The 27,073-nt window shown below is 45.4% G+C and overlaps 1 protein-coding gene across 4 annotated transcripts in view; it reads left to right on the top strand.

Annotated features, from left to right (window-relative positions):
- Positions 1–1,174: 1,174 nt before the first annotated feature.
- Positions 1,175–27,073, top strand: part of smtnb (smoothelin b) — a 385,166-nt gene continuing 359,267 nt past the window's right edge. For all 4 annotated transcript variants that reach the window (XM_070887930.1, XM_070887932.1, XM_070887931.1 and 1 more), the window contains exon 1: positions 1,175–1,632. In XM_070887930.1, the coding sequence (XP_070744031.1) occupies positions 1,582–1,632 (51 nt within the window). In that variant the 5' untranslated portion in view covers positions 1,175–1,581. The remainder of the gene's footprint in view (positions 1,633–27,073) is intronic.

Raw genomic sequence — 27,073 nt, 5'->3', positions numbered from 1 at the left:
AAAATCTTCAATTAATTCAAGTTATGGTTGGATAATGTGGATGGAAGCAGACTGTCGATTTGTTTTTTTAATTGATAAGCTATGGTGTCCTTTTTCAAGTGTCTTGGGACCTTCCTGGTCTGTGTAGCTCAGTTACTCACCATTGAGATACACAGACTAAGACGGTCGCAGGGTTCATCCCTGGCTGACTTAGCTGATCTCAGCTGGAGCAACCACAAGGGTACTATAATTGGCTTCAGCACTCTGGGCTCTGATAAACTGGGTCACAAATGCTTGGATTCCCACTCCTGACTTGTACTGAGTGGATCTTTCTGGAATATGGGTGTGGATATGATTGTGTTATAAAAGGTGCAGCCAGGCAGTACCTCATTCAAACCATTGTTTTTCTTAGTGAATGTAAGCAGGCTTTATGATGACTGGGAGAGGGGGGAGGCACTCCAGCTAAGACCAATCCCATATTTATCTGATGTCCAAAATGCATTTCCAAGCAATCGAAACCTGAGCTGATTCCTCCTAATTATAATTGATGCTGAGGCCAACTTTAGCCACTGAGTTATTGAGGATGAAACAGGATGGCGTGTTTTTGTAGCTTTCTTGTTGATTATTCTGCTGCACTGTCGAAGATGGAGTTGCCGTCTTTCGGATGAGATGTTAAACTGAGGTCCCATCTGCCGGCTCAGGTGGATATAAAAGATCCCATGGCACTACTTTGAAGAAGAGCAGGGAAGTTCTCCCCGTGTCCTGGCTAATATTTATCCCTAACAAAAACAGATCATTATCACATTGCAGTGTGTGGGAGCTTGCTGTGCGCAAATTGGCTGCCTTCCTACAATACAACAATGACACTTCAAAAGTACTTCATTGGCTATCAAGCGCTTTGGGACGTCCTGAACTCGCGAATGACGCTACATTAATGCAAATCTGTCTTTTTATTACTGACTTATCTTTAGGCGACTGTATCTCTGGGAGGAAGATTTATGGGAGAACTGCAAAGGCCAGAGTGGGCCGAGTCGATGGCGTATAAAAACGGCGGTTGAGATCCGCGGTCCAATCACAAAAAAGCGGGCCGGGGGCTCAGGGCGCGATTGGTCGCTGCCGGTATTGTTGGGCGGGGCTTAGCGGGGGCTGGAGGGGAGGTCGGTATTTGAAGCTCTCGCTGAGGTGAACGGCTCAAAGTGGAATGTGTCCCGGATCGCGAGCTGAGCGGACGCTCGTTTGAAAACCCTGGAGATTCGGAGTCCGGCGACACAAAAAGCAAATTCGGAAAAACGGCAGGGAATAATAGCTTGGTCTCCCTCAGCTTTGAATTGATTCGGAGTGTGTGTGTGTTTTGTTTGAGAGCGAGGAGACAACCCGATTGATTTTATGCTGGATCTGTGACCGAGCGCGCACCTGCAGCCATCAAACTGTCACCGAGTGACAGAGCTATTTGACTACGTGTCATTTTCAAATCTTCCCCCGAAAGAGGATCGAGGGTGACACGGGCAACAACACCAAAAAAAAAACCTCATTCAACCGAGATAGTCATCCAGCGGAGAAAGGAACCTCCGACCCCTGTGGGATATTGAGCCCGGTCTCGCCATGTCCGCAGACCGCTACTCCTCTCTGGACGAAGCGGCCCTCAGGAAACTGGTGAGAGAGAGAGAAAGATTACCCTGGATTGAAAATGTTGCCCGAACCCGGTGTCTGTGCTGGGTGCCGTGGCTCTGCTGTGCTATTGATGAATGTACTGGGGCGGGGCGTGATTGCACGATCCGGGCTAAATCCGGTTGCGATGTGTACCTGGCTGCATAATATGCGACCCTGGCGGATAATTTCTCAGTGCCACAGGCGGGTGTCCCACGTCGGTGCATTCTGCACCTAGGTGCACACAAACTTTTTAAGTGGTTAAAAAGAGAATTGGCATTTGTGATTTTGATTTTTTTTTTGCGGTTAGGACCAGTTAGGACTTCCACCTGTAGCATGCGACCTGCCAAGTGTCATTGTCACTCTTTATAATACATATGTATAAATATTCTTACATTGTTATAATAATCTTTGCTCACAAACCCTGTTGCATTCGCACCATCCTTTCAACCCGGCATTTCACCCAGAGAGAAGATACAGAGAGATTGTATATTCGTTTATAAATAGTTATTGTATTCATATTTTGTGGAGTTTTAAATACTGTTGGAATTTATTCTGAGCCTGTCATTTCCACTTTAGACTTGTATATGTTCAATTAAAACAATAGCGGCATATGGTCCTGTATTTGATCCTTGTCTGTACCGAAGTAGCTGATCTTGGCCAGGGCAGCAATTGTGGCACTGCAAATAACATCTCCTTCATCTGGGGATGTGTTTTTCAGGACTTCAGATGAAGAGAGAATCAAGCTTGGCTGTGATGCCGTGATATATGAAATATCTTGCAGATTTTCCTGCAACGGTGAGATTGGCGATGTGCACCTTAAATCTCGCTGTCTGGTGTGTCGATCTCGCTGTTGCTAACTTGAGCCAAATTTTGATGGTTTTCTAATTTAGAAAGAACTGAATCTTGCTGGAAAAATAATGGCGTGTTAACGATGCATGTTGTTAGTAGTGCGCAAATCGATCTGCACGTTCAGGGGAATACGATACTCGTGAGTTGAGAATCTCCAGAACTTGCTTCGCCATTGGTATTATGCAAATACATTTCAAGAAAGGAGGCTAATTTTAATAAATATAAGTGGACGAGCTGACTGTATCTGCACAATCCCATTTTGCAGCCTGGTCTGCTTTCCCTTGGTGTAGTAGAGATGAAAAGAAAGCTGAATGCTGGAAATAAACACAAAACTGTGCAAATATGTAGTCATTCTGATCGCATCTAAAAGTAAAGGTAGGTTAACTTTTCAGATGAAGACCTTTTGTTGAAACTGGTTGTACAGTGTACTATAACCACAGTAGTCCAGTGATGATACAGATGTGATGGGCATCATATTACATCTGTCAGTCCTGATTCCCTGGAATTGGCACTAGTTGAATTGGGTAAAAGACTTTCATTTCAAAACTACGCTCATGAGAAATTAAGGTGTGTTTTAACATAATAAAAGGCTACAGATTTTATAATTTGTTGTCTTGGATTTGGGACTATATTGAATTCTTTGTTTAGATGGCATGTTTTTTCACATCATACCTTCAAGCATTCAAATGAGGGAGGAGGAGAATTAGTCTTGGTCTTGCTAGATACAGAGGAAATTGAACTGCCAAGCCATAAATATTTTGATCTTAACATGACCTGTACTTCTAGCTGAATTTTCATGAAAATGTGAGTGCGTTTGTAGTCCTAACTACTAAGAACTGACTTAACTTTAAAAAAAAAAATCATTCATGCGGTGTGGGTGTCGCTGGCAAGGCCAGCATTTATTGCCCATCCTGAATTGCCCTTGAGAAGGTGGTGGTGAGCTGCCTTCTTGAACCGCTGCAGTTTGTGTGGTGAAGGTACTCCCACAGTGCTGTTAGGTAGGGAGTTCCAGGATTTTGACCCAGCGATGACGAAGGAACGGCGATTTATTTCCATGTTAAGGTGCTGTGTGACTTTGAGGGGAACTTGGAGGTGGTGGTGTTCCCATGCACCTGTTGCCCTTGTCTGTCTAGTTGGTAGAGGTCATGGGTTTGGGAGGTGCTGTCGAAGAAGTCTTAGTGAGTTGCTGCACTGCAAACTACAGTCCAGAAACTGAAGTCCAGCCCTAGAACTTAACCACAGTAGTAACTCCCAAGGATTGGAAACACAAATAGCAGCCTCAGCTATTGGTGAAGCAAAGCATTAGCTCTTAAAATCCAGGCTTTCTACTGGCCACAATTCTTTCCCCATGCCGTTCTCTCTGTTCATTTGTAGTCCTCTGCTCAAAGTGGCAGCTTGTTCTATAGTAGCTTCACTGGGCAACAAACATATTCTGGTACAATGCCTAAATGATTGTTCCTCGTGTGTTCTAAGTGTGAGCCTGGATAGTGAGTGTTATTGGACTGTTTGATTATGTAAACCATCAGAGCTGAACCCAGTTCAGTCCACACATGAATCTCCCATATGGGTTACCAGATTGTTACTGGACGTTAGAGCTATAATTTATTTTTCTTCTTAGCCCATTGATGCTGAGACGTTACCCAAAACTGACTCAGCAAGACCAAAAATCGAACTAGGCAACTGCCTGGTCTATATGATTGAGTTGAGGTGGGGGGACTGTGTTAATGAATGCTCACAGAATTGTAGAACTTTGAATTGCGAGTGGCTTAGCCAGTCACGTGATGTTCTCAAGACTCAATAAAACCCCAGCCAGTTGAGTTTAGGGGACCTGCGATGAAACATTTGGCCGTGAGCCTAGTGGATGAACTGGTAATGTGTAGTATGATTGTTAAACCTTTGCTAATAAACCAACTAGTTCTTAATAGCAATGTGTTGCTATGAATGCCTAAGCAAAGAATCCATGAAGCAAATACCTGACAGACGGAAAAGAAGAAAACATGTTGAAAGGAAAAGCTTTAATAATGATTCTCTGAAGGACTGTGAAAAGTGACAGTTGTTCACTCATCAGATATAAACTTTAAGCTCTTTTTTGTATAGTTTACTACACCATACTGTCGTCCTTTTTGGAAAACCTCAATACCATAGCTATTCACCAGTCATGTGTGATCTTGGTTGGTGAAAAGCAATATTTTGACAAGTACTGTTTTGGAGAGCTTGGGGTAATTTGGGGCAATAGTGTAAAACAGGTAATCAGCAGTCCATTTTACATCTTCCAATTTTTATTTCTATTGCTGTTTTACATCTCTCTGGGTTTTTTTTATTTTATTTAGTCAATGGATGAAATGCTGGTAGGGAAGCTAGAGGAGGAGCCCAGAGGAAAAGTTGATTCTGAAATAATTTGGCCGCTAGTATTGTGGTGTTTGAACTACCCATGGATGTTGCTGTGTGTTTAGTTTGGAAACTGAAATGAATTGAATAATGGTCTGGAATTTGTGGTCAGTGGCGAAGCAAAGGTGATCGCCGCTGGCCCCAAAGAAAGCTGCCCACAGAGTTTTTGATGTGTAGGTGATTTCAGTGCAGTATAATGGGAATCCCTTAGCACAATCTGCAGTGACATCAACAAGCTGCATAAGCAGCCATTCATATTGCAGAATTCTCACAGTCTTGGAAGCAGGAAATGAGAAATGCTTTTATGCTGACTTTAAAAAAAAAGTTACAAAGAGCAAAACAAAGATTGGGGCTCTTGCATGGGGATAGGTAGAACCTAAAATAAATATGCACAAAACAAACTTAAACTTTTTTTTTTAGTTTCATAATTTTAATTTTTATTACAATGGAGAAATTTGACAATCCACAAAATTAAAATTAGTTTTTCTGGGTATAATGTTTTTTTAGCTGCCAGTATGCTGTTAAAACTCCAGTTACATCCAACAAGGCCTAATACCTGATAGGGTATTTAACAGCGATATAACTGTGGGAAAATTGCCGGCTATGTGGGTATGGGGGGAAGAGGGGGAAGTGGTGGGGGCACATAGAAGCCAGTGTTGGAGTAATGAATGACTGACTGACTGACAGCAATTTCAGGATTTCTGCATTTAGATGTGCATGCACTACATCCTGAAGTTGTGATCAGTATCAAAGGGGTAATAATGGTGAACGTGCTTAGTTCGCCGTTATTACTGACTGCAAATTCTGGCCTTATGTTCCTGAATGAAGCATTGGGTGTTGTTGCTGTTACAAACCAAACTATATCATCTGCTTGTTTGGGTATGGAAGTTGTTTAACTCCACGATAAAATGATAATATTACCTAATGGCCTTTGATGTTGGGCAACAAAACTCTGGTTTTGCATGCATAGATTCACTCATATTAAAGATGAGTGTAAGGTTATTGTTGCATCAACAAAGATGAAAAAGTATAAGTTTACCACAATGAAATATTAAGTGGGTTATTACATCACCACAATAAAATGCATTATTTTAAAATAGGTTTTATGACCTTATTTTCAGTGTACTAGAGTGCACTGTAGTATTCTGGTTGCTATTGGGAAATGTTTTTATATGTCATGAGACACTAGCATTGAGCAAAATCTGTTCCAAGTGAGCTGAGTAATGATAAGTTTAAATGTTTATGGGATGTACAATATCCATAATAATGATTACCAGCTGAAGTATTTGTAGAAATACATGTGTCTAAAACATGTTGAAGTCTGCAGTATACTCTGCACTATTACTGTCTCCTTTGGAGCATCTTGTTCTTTTTCACTAAGTCAACTTGTGGTATAGGATGTGTATTTTTAAATTTTGATATACATTGGCAGCAATTTTTTTTGTGGTGACTACCACTAATAATACTGTATTTGTTTCACAAGCCATGTGGATCTTTCATGGATCTTAATAAGGACTGTCTACTTTTGAGGGGCGGGTGGGGAGGGGGGGGGGAGAAGTAAGAGTCATATTTTGTTTCACCCACTCTTGTTTTTGGTTAAGGAGGATTTCCGCTCCTATAGTCTTTCTCCCCAGCTATTCTGAAGGCATCGACTTTCACTGTATGGTTTCATAGATACTGGTTCGCCTGCCCAACTAGCAATTCTTCATACATGAGCCTAGGCAGTGAATATCAACAAGATATTTGACAAGCCCAATCCTGCCCTTGCCTGACATGCACACTTTCAAATAGAGCTGCTTCATAACCAATGGATTGCACCACTCTCCCCCACCCCCACTCACCTCAGCTCTGGAGTGGTGAGACCAATTTTACTACTCTAACATAAGGTCAGAACTGGAGATGCTCCCTGATGACTGCACAGTATTCAGTGCTATTCACAACTCCTCAGATAATGGAGTAGTCGATGCCCACATGCAGCAAGACCTGGATGACATTCAAGCTTGGGCTGATAAGTGGCAAGTAACATTTGTGCTACACAAGTGCCAGGCAATGACTATCTCCAACAAGCGAGAGTCTAACCACCACCCCTTGACATTCAACGACATTACCATTGCTGAATCCCCCACAATCAACATCCTGCGGGTCTCCGATGACCAGAAATGTAACTGGACCAGCCACATAAATACAGTGGCAACAAGAGCAGGTCAGAGGCTGGGAACTCTGCAACGCGTGTCTCCCTAAAGCCTTTCCAGCATCTACAAGGCACAAGTCAGGAGTATGATGGAATACTCTTCACTTGCCTGGATGAGTGCAGCTCCAACAACACTCAAGAAGCTCGACACCATCCAGGACAAAACAGCCTGCTTGATTGGCACCCCATCCACCAACGTAAACATTCACTCCCTCCAGCACCGGTGTACCTTAGCTGCAGTGTGTACCATCTATAAGATCCACTGCAGCAACTCACCAAGGCTTTCTCAGCAGCATCTCCTAAACCTGCAACCTCTACCACCTAGAAGGCATATGGGAACACCATCACCTCCAAGTTGCCCTCCAAGTCACACACCATCCCGGCTTGGAAGTATGTCGCCATTCCTTCATCGTCTCTGGGTCAAAATCCTGGAACTCCCTCTCTAACAGCACTGTGGGAGTATCTTCACCACACGGACTGTCATGATTTAAGGCGGCGGCTCACTACCACCTTCTCGAGGGCAATTAGGGGTGGGCAGTAAATGTTGGCCTTGCCAGCAACGCCCACATCCCATGAATGAATATTAAAAAAGAATTGTTTCCTTGGCTGAGAACAGCAAACTCTCACAGATGATGAATTCAATTTTGAGACCTGTTGGTATGTGTGGCTCAGTTGCACGCTGCCTTTACAAATGGACATCAGGAGGGGGAATTTGTAATAATTAGTACTTTGTCTTCAATGTCAAGGACAGCAGGCACAGGGCACAATTTGTTAGAATAAGAGGGGACATAGGCAGTCTTCCAAATGGTGACTACTTGATCAGCAACAAAATATTACTTGTGGGGGGGGGGGGGGAAATCAACTTTGAATGTTTGGTGATATTTCAATAAAAAATGTACAGAAGTGACTGGATACGTGTAAACATAGTAAATGAGATCAATCGCCAAAGTCACCTGCTCAGGTCCATAAATTTTGAATTGGCTGTGTTCCATACTAGGTTACATTTAAATAACTTTAGAAAATAAAATGCATGGAATGAAATCATTTCCTAAAATTCAAAGTTGACACAATTTACAGTTTTATTTATGGATTTCTGTAAGGTGCAGTAAATAATGATTAGAGTAGCGTTTAAGATTAAGTTTGGCTTCTGTAAGTTGAACCATATTTTTATAGAACTTGTTACCTGAAGGTTTCAGGAATTTCCAATCATTTTTGTGAGGGCTAACTGTTCCTATTTGGCTCTTTCTAGGTGAGGAAGTTATCATCACCATAGGCAGTCCCTCGAAATCGAGGAAGACTTGCTTCCATTCTAAAAGTGAGTTCTCAGGTGGCTGTATAGTCCAATGTGGGAATTACAGTCTCTAACAGGTGGGGCAGACAGTGGTTGAAGGAAAGGGTGGTTGGGGAGTCTGGTTTGCCGCACGCTCCTTCCGCTGCCTGCGCTTGGTTTCTGCATGCTCTCGGCGACAAGTCTCGAGGTGCTCAACAACCTCCCGGATGCTCTTCCTCCACTTTGGGCAGTCTTGGGCCAGGGATTCCCAGGTGCCGGTAGGGATGTTACACTTTATCAAGGAGGCTTTGAGGGTGACCTTGAAGTGTTTCCTCTGCCCACCTGGGGCTCGCTTGCCGTGTCAGAGTTCCGAGTAGGGCACTTGCTTAGGGAGTCTCGTGTTGGGCATGCGGACGAATGTGGCCTGCCCAACGGAGCTCGTCGAGCGTGGTCAATGCTTCGATGCTGGGGATGTTGGCCTGAGCGAGAACACTGACGTTGGTACTGAACACTGAGGAGATGTTGTCAGTAGGGGTGCTATAAATAGCCTCAGCATCCCTAGTTTAGGAAGGGAGAAAAATTATCAGCCTTCATTCTAGCTCTCGATCTCTATCCAGTGACTCCAGCTGGAAAGTGCATGTTGTGGATCCTAGGTGGGGAAAGAAAGCTCAAACTTTTCAATGTCCCCCTTGTCCTTCCTTCCTCCCCCATCCCCCAATTATTGAATAGCTTGCCAACATTCTAATCTTGCATGAAGTACCAGAGGGCTGATATCGCCTGTAGGACCACTCCCTTGTATAAATTTGCTCTTTTAGCAAAAGAGAATTAAAGGAAAGGAATTGGGGGTTTTAAAAATGCACTCTCTATATCGCAGTTGCAAGCAGCTCTGTACAGCTGTAAATGTTAGAGAATGAATAGTTGACAACATGTTCTATGTCATACATATGTGGTGGTATTTTTTTAATGCACAAATGAATGATGATTGGGGATTAGTTTGCCAGACACCCTGCTATGTACTTCAGTATAAATGGGGCTCCTTAAAGGTAATCTGCCTAGGACATGGAAAAACTTTAAAATGGAACAGCTGCAAGTCCCAGTATAAGTGAGGCTATAGAGACATGTACATATAACCCTTTTTTGTCTGCAGGAATGTGCCTTTGATTTAAACTGCATCTCAGTTTGCAAGTTTTAACATGATTATTTGAAATATAATATTGCTGATTTGGAAAGGAAGCCCTTGGAGCTCCCAAGATTAATCTTGGATTAAATAGATTGTAATCCGAGGTACAATGCTAACTAGAGAATTCCGTTACAAATTTGAGGTCTAGATTGTAAGCAAAGATGATATGACAAAATTTAGGTAATTTTGTCCATTGCTAGATCTGGCTGAACCACATCAAGCACTCAAACCATTCTATTCTCTGCCAAAACCATTCACTACTCTACTCTAGGATGATCCTGGAAAGCAAAGATAAACCCCAGCTTCTCTTCTGCACTACCAACTGTCCACTTAAACCCCTCTCCCCTTCCCTCTCCACCCTCTCCTCCAGCAACAAATGCAAGGTGTTCATGGACTTTCTTGTTACTAAGTCTGTTCCGCTGCCTCTGCCCCATTCCCATCTTCCTCTTGCCCACCAAGTCAAAGGTCCCTCCCCCAGCTGCCGCCCAAGTCCTGAACCTGTTTCTTTTGTTTCTTTCCTATTTCTCCCTGTGCTCTCTCAGATCATTTTGTTCATGACACCAACCGCCTACTCCCTTGACCCTTTTCTCACAAAACTGCTGACCACCCAACTTCCTGGCACCCATGCTAGCTGACATTGTAAATATTTCCCTTTACTTACGTACTGGACCCCTCTCTTTCAAAACCATCGTCGTCAGCCCTTCTTTTAAAAATAAATGACTGCTCTATCCTTGTAAACTGCCACCCAATCTCCAACCTCCCCTTTCCTGTCCAGAGTTCTCAAATGTGTTTGTGCCTCCTAAATCTATGCCCACCTTTCCTGCAACTTCATGTTTGAACCTCTCCGATCAGTATCCATTGATCGCTGCTGGGTGAATAGAGGCTCAACTTGCCTGTCATGTCATAGGCGGTCCCTCGAACGAGGATGACTTGCTTCCACAAGAGTTTACAGATGTTTCAATGAAGGACCCGATGTTCCAGACCTGAACTCCCAATTAAGTGGGTGGAAGATGCCTGTGCGTGGATTTTTTTAACATGTGGTGACCGTTACACATCAGCCACCACACGGGCTCGACAGAGCTAGGCCTTTATCCAGTGGCAAGGGTTGAACCAGGACGACTGGAGACCTGCTCTGCTGCACGGACCTAGTGCCCGCACACATCGCAGTGCGGGCAGGCCCGTGCTGCGCCTGGGCCCTCTGCTCTTCTGTGCAGCACTGTATTTTGGGAGAAAAAGTAAGGAGATTGAATATAGACTGGTAGAATTTTAACAGGAGTAGAAAAGAAGAGAGTCTGGGTTTCGATGCACAAATCTTCAAAAGTGGGAAGGCAAGTTGATAAAGTCTTTCTTTAAAAGCAGATGGGAACCAAGGTTTAATACATTGGGTACAAAAACAAAGTCATGCTAAACCTGTACATAGCATTGGTTAGGCAGCTGTTAGTATATTGTGTCCTGTTCTTGGTGCCCTACTTTATGGAATTTGAGACCATAGAATGGAGAGAAGAGATTTACTAAAATGATACCAGGAATGAGAGGCTTTATTAATGAGGTTAAACTAGAGAAATAGATTCTTTCGGAACAGAAATAGTTAAATGGGGATATGATGGAATATTCAAAACTTCTAACAATTTTGAGGTAAATGGAGGAAGATCTATTTCCACTGGTTGGTGAGTCAGTAATCCGAGAGCATAAACTTTAAGATTATTATCCGAAGGTGAATAAGAAGATTTTTTTATATATGCAGATGACCATTATGACCTGAAATGGCATACCAGAAACAGCGGTGAAACCAGTATCTATAAATGGCTTTTAAAAGGGAAGCGGATAAATATATTGATAAAAAAACTTTAAACAAGGAAATAAAACTAAAGGCTTGAGAGCCATAGATTAAATGGCCTCCTCCTGTAAAATTGTATGTTTCAATATTGCTGTTGTATAAAGCTACGCACGTGGAAGTGTGCATTGATCAAAATCTCTCATCTGTACTAATAATAATCACAGTATAAAGTGTTCAAAGCTTTTTGACATTTAATTTTTATATTTTACCGCATAGGAATCTATAACTGTTGTACCAGGCCAAACGTATATCTTTTCACCAAATGGAAGTAATTTTGAAATAAAGTTGCTGATAAGCCGATCGTACCTTTAAGCCCAGCAAGAGCATCCCATTCCGGAGGTAAACATACCACCTAGATTTGAGTTCTATATGCCAGGAAAGGCCCAGGCTCAATTCCTAATGTTTATTGAGTTGCCAGGAATACTTGTGGGGATACTAAACAATTACGATGGTATTAAATCCTGTTTTAATTTGTCTCTTTATTTCATAAATGTTTGTATAATATTTTTGAACAGCCAACTATAGAAGTGAATATCAAAATAATTCAAAACTATTATCTCACAATCTAAATATGTGTAGAATCTGTTATTAACAAGTCCACATTTCCAGCACTGTTGGCATAGCTATAACATGTGAAAAAGGGAAACTGAGTTTGACTTTTTTGAGGAGTGATGCTGGACAAAAAGCAGATGACTCTATTTTAGAAAGAAAGATTTGTATTTATATAGCACCCTTCAGTACTACCGGCTGTCCCAAAGCACTTTACAGCCAATTAAGTACTTTTTTAACAAAGTGTATTTAGTGTTGTAATGTACTGCAGGAAATGCGACAGCCAATTTGCGCACACGCTCCCACAAACAGCGACATGATAATGCCATGATAATCTGTTTTAATGATGTTGATTGAGGGATAAATATTACCCAGGCTACCGGGGATAACTGCCCTGTTCTTCTTCAAAATAGTGCAATGGGATCTTTTACTTCCACTTGAGAGAATAGACGGAGCCTTGGTTTAACATCTCATCCAAAATATGTTTTTAAGGATTATTAGTAATAATGCTGTACTGCAGGATATGTTAATACCTTTAAAAGGGGAAATTCTAATCTGACAACTGTCACCCCAGAAACCGTGTTTTGACATATTGTACACAATGATAACACTACTATTACGAGGATGAGCATAGAAACATAGAAAATAGGTGCAAGAGTAGCCATTCGGCCCTTCGAGCCTGCACCACCATTCAATAAGATCATGGCTGATCATTCACCTCAGTACCCCTTTCCTGCTTTCTCTCCATACCTCTTGATCCCTTTAGCCGCAAAGGCCATATCTAACTCCCTCTTGAATATATCCAATGAACTGGCATCAACAACTCTCTGCGGCAGGGAATTCCACAGGTTAATAACTCTCTGAGTGAAGAAGTTTCTCCTCATCTCAGTCCTAAATGGCCTGCCCCTTATCCTAAGACTGTGTCCCCTGGTTCTGAACTTCCCCAACATCAGAAACATTCTTCCTGCATCTAACCTGCCCAGTCCCGTCAGAATTTTATATGGTTCTATGAGCTCCCCTCTCGTCCTTCTAAACTCCAGTATATAAAGGCCCAGTTGGTCCAGTCTCACCTCATATGTCAGCCCAGCCATCCCTGGAATCAGTCTGGTGAACCTTCGCTGCACTCAATCAATAGCAAGAATGTCCTTCCTCAGATTAGTAGACCAAAACTGAACACAATATTCCAGGTGAGGCCTCACCAAGGCCCTGTACAACTGCAGTAAGACTTCCCTGCTCCTATACTCAAATCCCCTTGCTATGAAGGCCAACATACCATTTGCCTTCTTCACCGCCTGCTGTACCTGCATGCCAACCTTCAATGACTGATGAACCATAACACCTAGGTCTCGCTGCACCTCCTCTTTTCCTAATCTGCCGCCATTCAGATAATATTCTGCCTTTGTGTTTTTGCCCCCAAAGTGGATAACCTCACATTTATCCGCATTATACTGCATCTGCCATGTATTTGCCCACTCACCTAACCTGGCCACCTGCAGCCTCTTAGCATCCTCCTCACAGCTCACACTGCCACCCAGTTTAGTGTTATCTGCAAACTTGGAGATATTACACTCAATTCCATCATCTAAATCATTAATATATATTGTAAAGAGCTGGGGTCCCAGCACTGTGCCCTGTGGCACTCCACTAGTCACTGCCTGCCATTCTGAAAAGGACCCGTTTATCACGACTCTCTGCTTCCTGTCTGCCAACCAGTTCTCTATCCACGTCAGTACATTACCCCCAATACCATGTGCTTTAATTTTGCACACCAATCTCTTGTGTGGGACCTTGTCAAAAGCCTTTTGAAAGTCCAAATACACCACATCCACTGGTTCTCCCTTGTCCACTGTACTAGTTACATCCTCAAAAAATTCCAGAAGATTTGTCAAGCATGATTTCCCCTTCATAAATCCATGCTGACTTGGACCAATCCTATCACTGCTTTCTAAATGCGCTGCTATTTCATCCTTAATGATTGATTCCAACATTTTCCCCACTACTGATGTCAGGCTAACCGGTCTATAATTACCCATTTTCTCTCTCCCTCCTTTTTTAAGAAGTGGTGTTACATTAGCAACCCTCCAGTCCATAGGAACTGATCCAGAGTCGATAGACTGTTGGAAAATGATCACAAATGCATCCACTATTTCTAGGGCTACTTCCTTAAGTACTCTGGGATGCAGACTATCAGGCCCCGGGGATTTAATGGCCTTCAATCCCATCAATTTCCCTAACACAATTTCCTGCCTAATAAGGATTTCCTTCAGTTCCTCCTTCTAACGAGACCCTCGGTCCCCTAGTATTTCCGGAAGGTTATTTGCGTCTTCCTTCGTGAAAACAGAACCAAAGTATTTGTTTAACTGGTCCACCATTTCTTTGTTCCCCATTATAAATTCACCTGAATCTGACTGCAAGGGACCTACGTTTGTTTTCACTAATCTTTTTCTCTTCACATAACTATAGAAGCTTTTGCAGTCAGTTTTTATGTTCCCAGCAAGCTTCCTCTCATACTCTATTTTCCCCCTCCTAATTAAACCCTTTGTTCTCCTCTGCTGTATTATAAAATTCTCCCAGTCCTCAGGTTTGCTGCTTTTTCTAGCCAATTTATATGCCTCTTCCTTGGATTTAACACTCCTTAATTTCCCTTGTTAGCCACGATTGAGTCACCTTTCCAGTTTTATTTTTACTCCAGACAGGGATGTACAATTGTTGAAGTTCATCCATGTGATCTTTGAATGTTTGCCGTTGCCTATCCACCGTCAACCCTTTAAGTATCACTCGCCAGTCTATTCTAGCCAATTCACGTCTCATACCATCGAAGTTACCTTTCCTTAAGTTCAGGACCCTAGTCTCTGAATTAACTGTGTCACTCTCCATCTTAATAAAGAATTCTACCATATTATGGTCACTCTTCCCCAAGGGGCCTCACACAACAAGATTGCTAATTAGTCCTTTCTCATTACACATCACGCAATCTAGGATGGCCAGCCCTCTAGTTGGTTGCTCGACATATTGGTGCAGAAAACCATCCCTAATATACTCCAGGAAATCTTCCTGCACCGCATTGCTACCAGTTTGGTTAGCCCAATCAATATGTAGATTAAAGTCACCCATGATAACTGCTGTAACTTTATTGCATGCATCCCTAATTTCTTGTTTGATCATGTCCCCAGCCTCACTACTACTGTACACAATTCCCACTAGCGTTTTCTGCCCTTTGGTACTACGTAGCTCCACCCATACTGATTCCACATCATCCAAGCTGATGTCCTTCCTTACTATTGCATTAATTTCTTCTTTAACAGCAATGCCACCCCACATCCTTTTCCTTTCTCGCTATCCTTCCTGAATGTTGAATACCCCTGGATGCAGAGTTCCCGGCCTTGGTCACCCTGGAGCCATTTCTCCGTGATGCCAATTACATCATATCTGTTAACTGCTATCTGTGCAGTTAATTCGTCTACCTTATTACGAATAATCCTCGCATTGAGGCACAGAGCCTTCAGGCTTGTCTTTTTAACACACTTTGCCCCTTTAGAGTTTTGCTATAATGTGGCTCTTTTTGCTTTTTGCCTTGGGTTTCTCTGCCCTCCACTTTTACTTTTCTTCCTTTTATCTTTTGCTTCTGCCCCCATTCTACTTCCCTCTGTCTCCCTGCATAGGTTCCCAGCCCCCTGCCATATTAATTTAACCCCTCCCCAACAGCACTAGCAAACACTCCCCCTAGGACACTGGTTCCGGTCCTGCCCGGTGCAGATCGTCCGGTTTGTACTGGTCCCATCTCCCCCAGAACCGGTTCCAATGTCCCAGGAATTTGAATCCCTCCCTTCTGCACCACTCCTCAAGCCACGTATTCATCTAAACTATCCTGCGATTCCTACTCTGACTAGCACATGGCACTGGTAGCAACCCTGAGATTACTACTTTTGAGGTCCTACTTTTTAATTTAGCTCCTAGCTCCCTAAATTCGTCTTGTAGGATCTCATCCCATTTTTCACCTATATTGTTGGTGCCTTTATGCACCACAACAACTGGCTGTTCACCCTCCCTTTTCAAAATGTCCTGCACCCGCTCCGAGACATCCTTGACCCTTGCGCCAGATAGGTAACATACCATCCTGGAGTCTTGATTGTGGCCGCGGAAACGTCTATCTATTCCTCTTGCAATAGAATCCCCCATCACTATAGCTCTCCCACTCTTTTTCCTGCCCTCCTGTACAGCAGAGCCACCCATGGTGCCATGAACTTGGCTGCTGCTGCTCTCCCCTGATGAGTCATCCCCCTCAACAGTACCCAAAGTGGTGTATCTGTTTTGCAGGAGAATGACCGCAGGGGACCTCTGCACTACCTTCCTTCCACTGTTCTTCCTGTTGGTCACCCATCCCCTATCTGCCTATGTAACCTCTACCTGCCATCTGCCCAACTCACTAAACGTGCTATTCACGATATCCTCAGCATCGCGGATGCTCCAGAGTATATCCACCCGCAGCTGCAGTGCCGCAACGCGGTCTGTCAGTTGCTGCAAGCGGATGCACTTCCTGCACATGTAGTCGTCAAGGACACTGGGAGCGTCCCTGACTTCCCACATAGCACAGGAGTAGCATAACATGTGTCTGAGCTCTCCTGCCATGACTTAACCCTTAGATTAACTTAATTTGGCAACAACAATGCTAAAGGTTACCTACTGATAAAGATAAGAAAAAGAAAAACTATTCACCAATCACTTACCCCTTTGGCTTTGACGTCACCTTTCGATTTCTTTCTACTTTTTTGCCTTCTCTCCCTGGAGCTGCACCACCTGGCCTTTCCGACGCCTCCCTGGACTCCCGCTGCTCGAATGCCCGCCTCATGAACTACTGGGCCTTTTATAGGGCGCTCCGATGTCCCCGGACTCCCGCTGCTCGCACTCGCAATTCTAATCTGTGGCACTCCACAAATATGAAACTGCAGCAATAAGAGGGTTTAAGTTGATTTGATTTTTTTCCTTTTTTTTTAATCGTAGTGATTTTTTTTAAAAATCCGTTTTACATAAATACTCGGTACAGATGGAATGCACAACTCTGCAGCGTAGCTTACAGTGCATAAATTTCCTCGTGAGTCAGGTCCATGACTCCGGAATGTGGCTCTTGGTTGATTTTTTTAAAATATTATTGCAATTTTTCCATGTAACAACATAGTACATTAGTTACAGAATATTCAGTGTACAGAATATTATTGGGAAATTCGCTTTATCTAGAGATTTATGGATGGCTCAGGAAGCAGATTCTGTTGAGTGTTATTTGTTTTTAGGTATATTGCAGTGATTGTTGTTGTGATACTAACCATTAGATCTTTTTGAATATGCTGTTTAAGCTTTGAACTTCCATGGACAGGTGAATTGACCTGTATCCCTTTCAGGTGGTGCTTGAGCGACACAGGTATATTGTTGATGTGATATCTTGCTGTTGGCAGTTGGTTATAGATGGGGATCAGTTTGTGAAATTCTCTTGGTTGAAGCCCTGATTTTAACTCCTGCTTGGTGGGTAGCAGGGTGAGTTACAAACTCATCGTCTGCACCATAAAACAGGCCCAGGGTATTTTACATACTACGCCTCATTATAATTTCACTGGCGTGTTTCCCACTTGATTAACTCACACAACCTGGCACTTTCCTACAGATCAGCCAGAGATCTATTAAAGTGAGGTTGCATTCTCTTCTGCAAGATTTTGCTTTGACTGCTGGAGGAATAAACTGCTTCAACATGCATGTAGTGATGCACCCAGCCTTAGTGAGCAGCAGCCAAAGTGCTGCAGTCTGCAGCCGGGCCCTCAGATGCTTAAACTCTCAGCATTCACCAGCCATGAGCATCTCACGGGTCCTCGAGTGAGCAGCATCCTTTAACCAGCTCTGCTGAAGCCATTGGGGGAGCATCTTGTGGGAGTAACAGGGTAACCTTTTTTTAAGAAAAGCCCAATGGGTTGATCACTTGGGTGACAAAATAATTCACTATTATATTGTAGCGAGTAGGTTCTGTACTTGCTTAAAAAACTGTTAATCTTTAACATCTTCCAGTTCTGATGAAAGGTTAACTCTGTTTCTCATTCCACAGTTGCTGCCTGACCTGCTGAGTGTTTTCCAGCATTTTCTGTTTTTATTTCAGTACCGTATTGTTTGGAATTTAAATTATTACCTTTATTCTTTTAGCATTTTGGTCCTAAGTTTCTTTTCATTACAGCTTCTTAGTCTGCATTGTCAGAATGTCATTTATATAGAGGTCGGATGAATTGTTTCAATGTTCTTTAATGCAAAATCAAGGGAGTGGTGAAGGGTTAACGAGAACTGTTAATACTGAGGGGCTTTTTGTGTCTTTGCAAGTAAGAGGTTTGAGCAGCTCATTGCAGGAGCTACACTATCAACTGTTCCCTGGCTTCTCTAGCTGCAACATTGTGGATCTCCCTTGCCTTCATCTAATTCTTTCTTGTCTGATGTTGCCTCTTGTTACTGTGCCTCCTTTAACTCCAATCCTCTTTGTAGTGACAGGTTGTGCAGAATGCTGAGAGCTACAATGATGTGGTCCACTTTGTCTGCACTATGCTGAAGGGAGCCCCCATAATGATCAAGGCACCTATTCTCTATGATATCTGTTGTCCCCTGGCACCCATTCTCTGATGTTCCTAGGTAGGTGGAAAAATGGGTAGGGGAGTGGGGTGAATGAATGTTGCAAAATGAAAGTGTTGTGGTAGCTGTCAGCGAAACAGGTACACGCTTGCATGATCCATATATGGTGATCACACACCAATTGTGCATTGATGGAGTGGAAACTGTTCCTCTTGAGGAAAGTTAACAGCTCATCTTCTGGAGGCCTTAAAGCTACATGCATGCAGTCTATTGTACAATGGACTCAAGGAAAGCTGGGCATTGCTGCAAATCACAGCTCTCTCATTCTGGCTGCTGATGTCCATTGGGAAGGTAATGTTACGGCATCCCTGGCCCAAGACTGCCCAAAGTGGAGGAACAGCATCCAACAGAGGCTGGAGCACCTTGAGTCTCGTCGCCGAGAGCATGCAGAAACCAAGTGCAGACAGCGGAAGGAGTGTGCGGCAAACCAGGCTCCCCACCCACCCTTTCCTTCAACCACTGTCTGCCTCACCTGTTACAGAGACTGTAATTCCAGCATTGTACTGTAGAGCCAACTGAGAACTCACTTTTAGAGTGGAAGCAAGTCTTCCTCGATTTTGAGGGATTGCCTATGATGGATGTTATTGGTTTGCTCTGGAAAGGAAGGCATTGGTGACCTGCTTGATGCAGCTGTGCACTGTGGAATGGGAGATGTGGTGATAACCCCTTGTTTCTGTCTGTAAGCCAAAGGAAATAATGAGCAGTACCAACGATGAGCAGTGATTGCTTAATGAGGTAAGTTAGGGCGGGGGGGGGGGGGGGGGGGGGGAAAGTCGAAGAAGCAAACTGTTAGCTCAAAGACCTTGGAAATGCACAACTTATAATGGCACACCAATCCGAATGACCTGAGTGCAAGCGAATGTTATTTTTAAATCCAATTTGCAGTCCTGTCAATGCTGCTAGGTTTTATTCACTGGTTTGCCAGTGGAAGACCCGCCTAGCTAAAATCACATTTAGGACCTAATGCCGTTATGGAATCCCATTTTGAACTTACGAATAAGATAATTGCCAGTTTCCGGCAGGTGTGTTTGCCAACTGAATCCGCTCCGGAGTTAAAGTGGCGGGCAGCGGGTCTCTGGGGTGGGGTGGTAAGTTGATTTTAACCACGCCCATTTCCCGTTCCCATGGGTCAGGTTTGGTTTAATGTTGGACCGCAGCTGCACAACTATCTTTTTGGCTGTCTATGTTCCACAGTGTTACTACCCATATTGTTTAGGGATGGGGGCATCATCTGCTTCTCAGTTTTGCAGCTATCAAATTCCAGAGTTTGCCATATCCATGGAAAAAACAGAGACAGTGTGCTGGATCTGGTTTGATTGTGTGCTTAATAATTTTGAGTCCATGTAGCACTTTTTGTCAGCAGGGCTAAATCTTTCGGTTATCTCTGAATAGCTAACTGATATTCAGAAGTTGAAATCAGTGTATAAGTTATTTGCTTTCAACCAGTGGCCACTGTACTAAAAATGGTTTGCTGTCTTGGTTCTATTATCCACTTTATACTGTTAATACAGAACTTTTCACAGTGGGATAGGATTTGGATTCCATTGTTTTTATGGACTTGTGGTGCAAGTGTTTTTTTTTAACTCTGTTTAAAATATCAAACAATAATCTGCCATTACACAGTGCATTACAGTTCTGGAACTGGGCACTATGAAAATGTGTGATTCAGAAGACTTTTATCTTTTTACATTTTATATTTATATTTGAACTTATTCCCTTCTTAACTAGTTTCATTGTGTCTGGGAATCTGATGTATAATGCAAAGTAGAGAAGAACCCATGCACAAATAATTGGTTTTGAAGTACTTCTTTTTATGCCAGGTAGCTGAGGGAGCTAGTAGATGTTGATCAATTCTGTTTAATACTGTTATAAGTGGGTGTGCAACGGTAGTCTGAGTGGTGCATTGTTCTCACTCTGTGATCAGGATACAAGATTCTGAGGGGGATTGACAGGGTAGATGCTGAGAGGTTGTTTCCCCTGGATGGAGAGTCTAGAACTACGGGGCACAGTCTCTGAATAAGGGCCATTTAAGACTGAGATGAGAAATGTAAAGTCCTTACTCTACAGCATGAAACCACACGAGGCACATTCTGGGGACAAGGTCACTCTGTGACCGTAACTCTTTATTCACAAGACTCCAAAGACAATGACCCTGCGTGGGACCTCCTTTTTTTTTATACCTGTGTGATCAGGTAAGGAGTGTCTCCCACAAGTTCACCCCTTGTGGTCAAGGTGTGCATCTAGGTTGAGAGTATACAGTAATGCAGTGGTTACATACATGATATCACCTCCCCCCTCCACCCCCCCCCACCCCAAAGTCTTATTGGGATCATAGGTTCAGGTGGTCTACGCTCCCTCATGGAGCGCCGCAGTTGGGGCTCTGGTTGTTGGACACTGACATGAGTGTCTGTCACCTGTGGTGATTCCGGCCTGACCGGGCTGACCGCAGGGACTGTGCATTCTTCTGATTGCTCTTGTTGCTCGTTCACTGGCGGTGTTGTGAGCTCCATCTCATGGTCTTCTTCAGGTTCCTCCGTGTCGATGCTGAACCTTTTTTTTTACTTGGTCCAGATGCTTACGGCATATCTGACCATTGTTGAGTTTTACCACGATGACCCTATTCCCCTCTTTGTCAATTACAGTGCCCTCAAGCCATTTGGGCCCCATGGCGTGATTGAGGACGAATACAGGTGTAGTGTCCTTACAGCTTACTATAGAATCACACGAGGCATGTACTGCAGACAAGGTCACTACGTGACCTGAACCTTTATTCCCAGGACCAAGAAATGTTGACCCTGCGTGGGACCTCCCTTTATCTACTTGGATGACCAGGTGAGGAGTGTCTCCCACAAGTTCACCCCCTGTGGTCAAGGTGTGCATTACTCAGGTGTATACAGTGTACAGTGTTGTTACATAAAGGTTACAGTTATGTGAAGGTTACAAACATGACATCACCTCCCCCCAACGTCTTTGGGTCAAAGATTGAGTCTTTCAGGCAGTTGACGCTCTCTCGTGGAGCGCCGCAGTTGGGGCTCTGGTGATTGGGCCTTGGCATGCGTCTCTGTCGCCTGAGGTGATTCCGGGCTGGCCGCAGGGACTGTGCACGCTGGTGAATGTCCTTGTTGCTTGTTCACTGGCAGTGGTGTGGGTGACATCACATAATCTTCCTCAGGTTCCTCAGTGTCCATGCTGAACCTTTTCTTTACTTGGTCCAGATGTTTGTGGCATATCTGCCCATTGTTAAGTCTGACCACTATGACCCTATTCCCCTCTTTGCCAATTACAGTACTCTCAAGCCACTTGGGTCCCAAAGCATGATTGAGAACAAATACAGGGTCATCAATTTCTATGCATCTCCCCACTGAGTTGCGATCATGGCACTCAATTTTGGACTGGCGCTTTCCCTCAACAATGTCTGACAGGGCTGGGTGAATGAGGGACAGCCGCGTTTTAAGCGTGCGTTTCATGAGTAGTTCCGCGGGCGGGACTCCCGTGAGCGAATGCGGGCGAAACCTATAGGCCAGCAGGAGGCGCGATAGGTGGTACTGAAGGGAGGGTCCTTGAATCCGGAGCATGCCCTGTTTTATGATTTGAACCGCAAGTTCCGCCTGGCCATTGGAAGCCGGCTTGAATGGTGCTGTCCTGACGTGTTTGATACCGTGTCGTCCCGACGTAAATTCCTGGAATTCATAGCTAGTGAAACACTGGCCATTATTGCTAACCAGGATGTCTGGCAAGCCGTGGGTCGCAAAGACCGTACGCAGACTTTCCACGTTGGGGATGTCATGCACGAATTCAATATGATGCACTCGATCCATTTCGAGTAAGCATTGACAACAATCAGGAACAATTTTCCCATGAACGGGCCCTCGTAGTCTACGTGAATACGTGAATACGTGACCATGGCCTGGTGGTCCAGGGCCACCGGCTGAGTGGGGCCTCCCTGGGGGCATTTCCCAGCTGAGAACACTTCATGCACCTGCGAACACAGTGTTCCAGGTCTGAGTCAATTCCCGGCCACCATACATGTGACTGGGCAATGGTCTTCATTAGCACGATGCCTGGGTGCTCGCTGTGGAGTTCCCTGACGAATGCTTCCCTTCCTTTCTGGGGCATGACTACCCGGCTGTCCCATAGCAGGCAGTCGGCTTGGATGGAGAGCTCGTCCAGTTGTCTGTGAAACGGCCTGACCTCCTCGGGACACGCTCCGTGTGCAGGCGCCCAATCCCCAGTCAGAACACATTTCTTTATCAGGGATAGGAGGGGATCTCTGTTGGTCCAGATTTTGATCTGGCGGGCTGTGATGGGGGAGCCTGCGGTGTCGAAAGCCTCAACGGCCATGACCATCTCCGCGCTTTGTTCCGACGCCCCCTCGGTGGTCGCCAGTGGGAGCCTGCTGAGCGCGTCAGCGCAATTTTCGGTGCCTGGCTGGTGTCGTATGGTGTAGTCATACGCAGCCAGCGTGAGGGCCCACCGCTGTATGCGAGCTGACGCGTTGGCATTGACAGCCTTGCTGTCAGACAACAGGGATGTTAACGGCTTGTGGTCCGTTTCTAACTCTAACCTTCTGCCGAAAAGGTACTGGTGCATCTTTTTCACCCCATAGACACATGCGAGTGCTTCCTTTTCAACCATCCCATATCCCCGTTCTGCCTGGGAGAGCGACCTGGAGGTATGAGCCACAGGTTGGAGTTGGCCCTCATCATTATTCTGCTGCAACACGTACTCAACCCCATAGGATGATGCATCACACGTTAAAACCAGTTTCTTACAGGGGTTGTACAAGGTCAACAGCTTGTTAGAACAAAGCAGATTCCACGCCCGATTGAAAGCCCGTTCTTGACTGTCCCCCCAAAACCATTCACAACCCTTATGCAGGAGCACGTGCAGCGGCTCCAACAATGTGCTTAAGTTCGGCAGAAAGTTCCCGAAGTAGTTCAATAGTCCCAGAACTAACCGCAACTCCGATGTGTTGCTGGGCCTGGGCGCACAATGGATTGCCTCCGTTTTGGATTCGGTAGGCCGGATCCCGTCTGCAGCAACCCTCCTGCCCAAAAACTCGACCTCTAGGGCCAAAAATACACACTTGGACTTCTTTAGTCGCAAGCCTACCCGGTCCAGTCGTTGGAGCACCTCCTCCAGGTTGTGGAGGTGTTCCTCGGTGTCTCGACCCGTGATAAGGATGTTATCTTGGAATACGATTGTTCCAGGGATGGATTTAAGCAAGCTTTCCATGTTCCTCTGGCATTCGTTCAGCGGCCGCTATCTTCCAAACAGACACCTGTTGTAAACGAATAGCCCCTTATGCGTAGTGATGGTGGTCAGAAGCTTGGATTCCTCAGCCAGTTCCTGAGTCATGTAGGCTGAAGTGAGGTCCAACTTGGTGAACAGCTTGCCACCTGCCAGCGTGGCAAAAAGATCCTCCGCTCCCGGAAGCGGGTATTGGTTCTGTCGTGACACTCGGTTGATGGTAGCCTTGTAGTCGCCACAAATCCTGACCGAACCATCCGCTTTAAGGACAGGAACGATGGGGCTTGCCCAGTCACTGAATTCAACAGGCGAAATTATGCCCTCTCTTAGCAGCCTCTCCAACTCATTCTCAATTCTCTCATGCATCACATACGGCACGGCTCTGGCTTTGTGGTGCACTGGTCTGGCATCCGGGGTGAAGCATATCACTACTTTGGTGCCCTTAAAGGTCCCGACACCGGGTTGAAAAAGTGGCTCGAATTTCTGTAGGAACTGTGAGCATAAACTTCGCTCCACAGATGAAATGGCGTGCACATCCCCCTCCCCATTTCAGTTCATCTCGGCTAGCCAGCTCCTCCCCAAGAGCGCGGGACCATTCCCCGGGACAATTCAGAGTGGCAGCCGGTTATCCGATCCATTGTGTGTGCCCACCAAGTTTGCACTGCCTAGTACTGGGATGATCTCTCTGGTGTACGTCCGTGGCTGTGTGTCAATGCGTTCCAGTTTGGCCCTGTTAGCTTTGAGTGGCCATAGTTTTTCAAATTGTTGGGCACTCATAAGTCACTGGCTGGTTCCTGTGTCCAGTTCCATGCGTACAGGGATGCCATTTAATAGAACTTTCACCATCATAGGCGGCGTTTTGGTGTACGAGCTGTGGATGTCTGCCACATGAACCCGCTGGACTTCAGCATCCATAGCTTTGCCCCAAGCATCACCCTGCCTTGCAGAACCCTCGTCTGGTTCCTCTGCCTCGTAAACTAGCCTCGCAATGAGCTTTCTGCACATTCTGGCCAGCTGTCCACTGAAGTTACAGTTTCTACAGATAAATTGTTGAAACCTACAGGTTTTCGCAGCATGTCTGTCACCGCACCTCCAGCATGAGCTGAGATTGTTGTGAACAAAGGAATTGTTAACAGGCATTCCTCTCTGTCTCTTTTATTACCCCTGAGCACTCTGTTGCTAAGTGTCAATGGTCCCATCCCGGGACGCATTGTCCCTTGTGATGGCGTGAATTGCCGATTCCCCTGCCATTGTCTCTGTTGCTGGCCCACCCTAGAGCCTGTTGCTGCCTGGGCGGTGTTGAATTGCCCTTGCCTGCCTGCGGCGTTCTGTGTCTCATTTACAATGTTAACTCCCTGGTCCATCGCCACATTGGAACCAGGGTTGCGCGCATAAATTATCTTGGTCTCCTCTTCCCCTGCCATGAAGGTCTGAGCTATCAGCGTTGCCCTTTCCAAAGTCAAGTCCTTGGTCTCAATAAGCTTCCTGAAAATCCCGGCATGACCAATGAAGAAATCCCTTAACATCTCCCCCCTGCAGGCGTCTGTGAACTTGCAGAGGCTGGCCAAACGCCGAAGGTCCGCAACGAATTCCGATATGCTTTGTCCCTCCCGACACCGGTGTATATGGAACTGTTGCCGGGCCATGTGTATACTGCTCGCCGGTTTGAGGTGCTCACTGATCAGAGTGCTGAGCTCTTCAAAGGACTTGTCCGCCGGCTTCTCGGGTGCGAGCAAGTCTTTCATCAGCGTATACGTCTTGGATCCACAGCTGGTCAGTAGATGCGCCCTCCGTTTGCCAGCCACTTCCTCTCCCAGCCAGTCCTTCGTGACAAAGCTCTGCTGGAGCCTCTCAACGAAATCGTCCCAGTCCTCTGTGCTACCGGTGGCCATCCTCGTGGGTTGTTGATTCCCGTTTCTTGTCGCCAAATGTAGTATCCTTACATCTTACTATAGAATCACACGAGGCATGAACTGCAGACAAGGTCACTATGTGACCTGAACCTTTATTCCCAGGACCAAGAAGTGCTGACCCTGCGTGGGACCTCCCTTTATAAAGCTGGATGACCAGGTGAGGAGTGTCTCCCAAAAGTTCACCCCCTGTGGTCAAGGTGTGCAATTACTCAGGTGTATAGTGTACAGTGTTGTTACATAGAGGTTACAGTTATGTGAAGGTTACAAACATGACAACAGGATCATTTATTTCTATACATCTCCCCCTCGAATTACGGTCATGGTACTCGTTTTGTGACTTGTGCTTGCCCTCAACTATGCCGATCAGGACTGGAGTGTCCGTTTCATTAGTAGCTCTGCGGGCGGGACCCCCGTGAGCGAGTGCGGTCTGGATCTATAGGCCAGCAGGAGACGTGATAGGCGGGCATTGTAGGGAGGGTCCTTGAATCCTGAGCATACCTTGCTTAATGATTTGGACCGCACGTTCTGCCTGGCCATTGGAGGCCGGCTTGAACGGCGCAGTCCTGACATGGTTGATGCCATTGCCCAACACAAACTCTCGGAATTCGTAGCTTGTGAACCATGGGCCATTATCACTAACCAGGATGTCCGGCAAGCCATGGGTTGCAAAGATCGCACGTAGGCTTTCCACGGTGGTGGATGACGTGCATGAATTCAGAATGATGCACTCGATCCATTTTGAGTATGCATCTACCACAATAAGGAACATCTTACCCATGAACGGGCCCGTGTAGTCAACATGAATGCATGATCATGGCCTGGTGGGCCAGGGCCACAGGCTGAGCGGGGCCTCCCTGGGGGCATTACCCAGCTGGGCACATGTCGTGCACCTGCGAACACAGTGTTCCAGGTCTGAATCAATTTCAGGCCACCAAACGTGTGACCGGGCAATGGCCTTCATCTGCACAATGCCTCGGTGCTCTCTGTGGAGTTCCCTGATGAATGCCTCCTTGCCCTTTGGGGCATAACTACCCGGCTGCCCCATAGTAGGCAGTCGGCTTGGATGGAGAGCTCATCCATCCGTCCGTGGAACGGTCTGACCTCCTCAGGGCATGCTTGATCTGGCAGGCTGTGATGGGGGATACTGCACTGTTAAAGGCATCGACAGCCATGACCATCTCGGCGCTTTGCTCCGCTGCCCCCTCAGTGGTGGCCAGTGGAAGCCTGCTGAGCGCGTTAGCGCAATTTTCAGTGCCGGGCCGGTGCCGGATGGAGTAGTCATAAGCAGCCAGCGTGAGAGCCCATCGCTGTATGCGAGCTGATGCATTGGCATTGATAGCCTTGCTGTCTGACAACAGCG

Source organism: Pristiophorus japonicus, chromosome 8 (genome assembly GCF_044704955.1).
Source record: "Pristiophorus japonicus isolate sPriJap1 chromosome 8, sPriJap1.hap1, whole genome shotgun sequence".
In the NCBI taxonomy this organism is placed as follows: domain Eukaryota; kingdom Metazoa; phylum Chordata; class Chondrichthyes; family Pristiophoridae; genus Pristiophorus; species Pristiophorus japonicus.
Note: the sequence above shows the minus strand (reverse complement) of the source record. Positions and strands in the feature narration are given on the sequence as shown.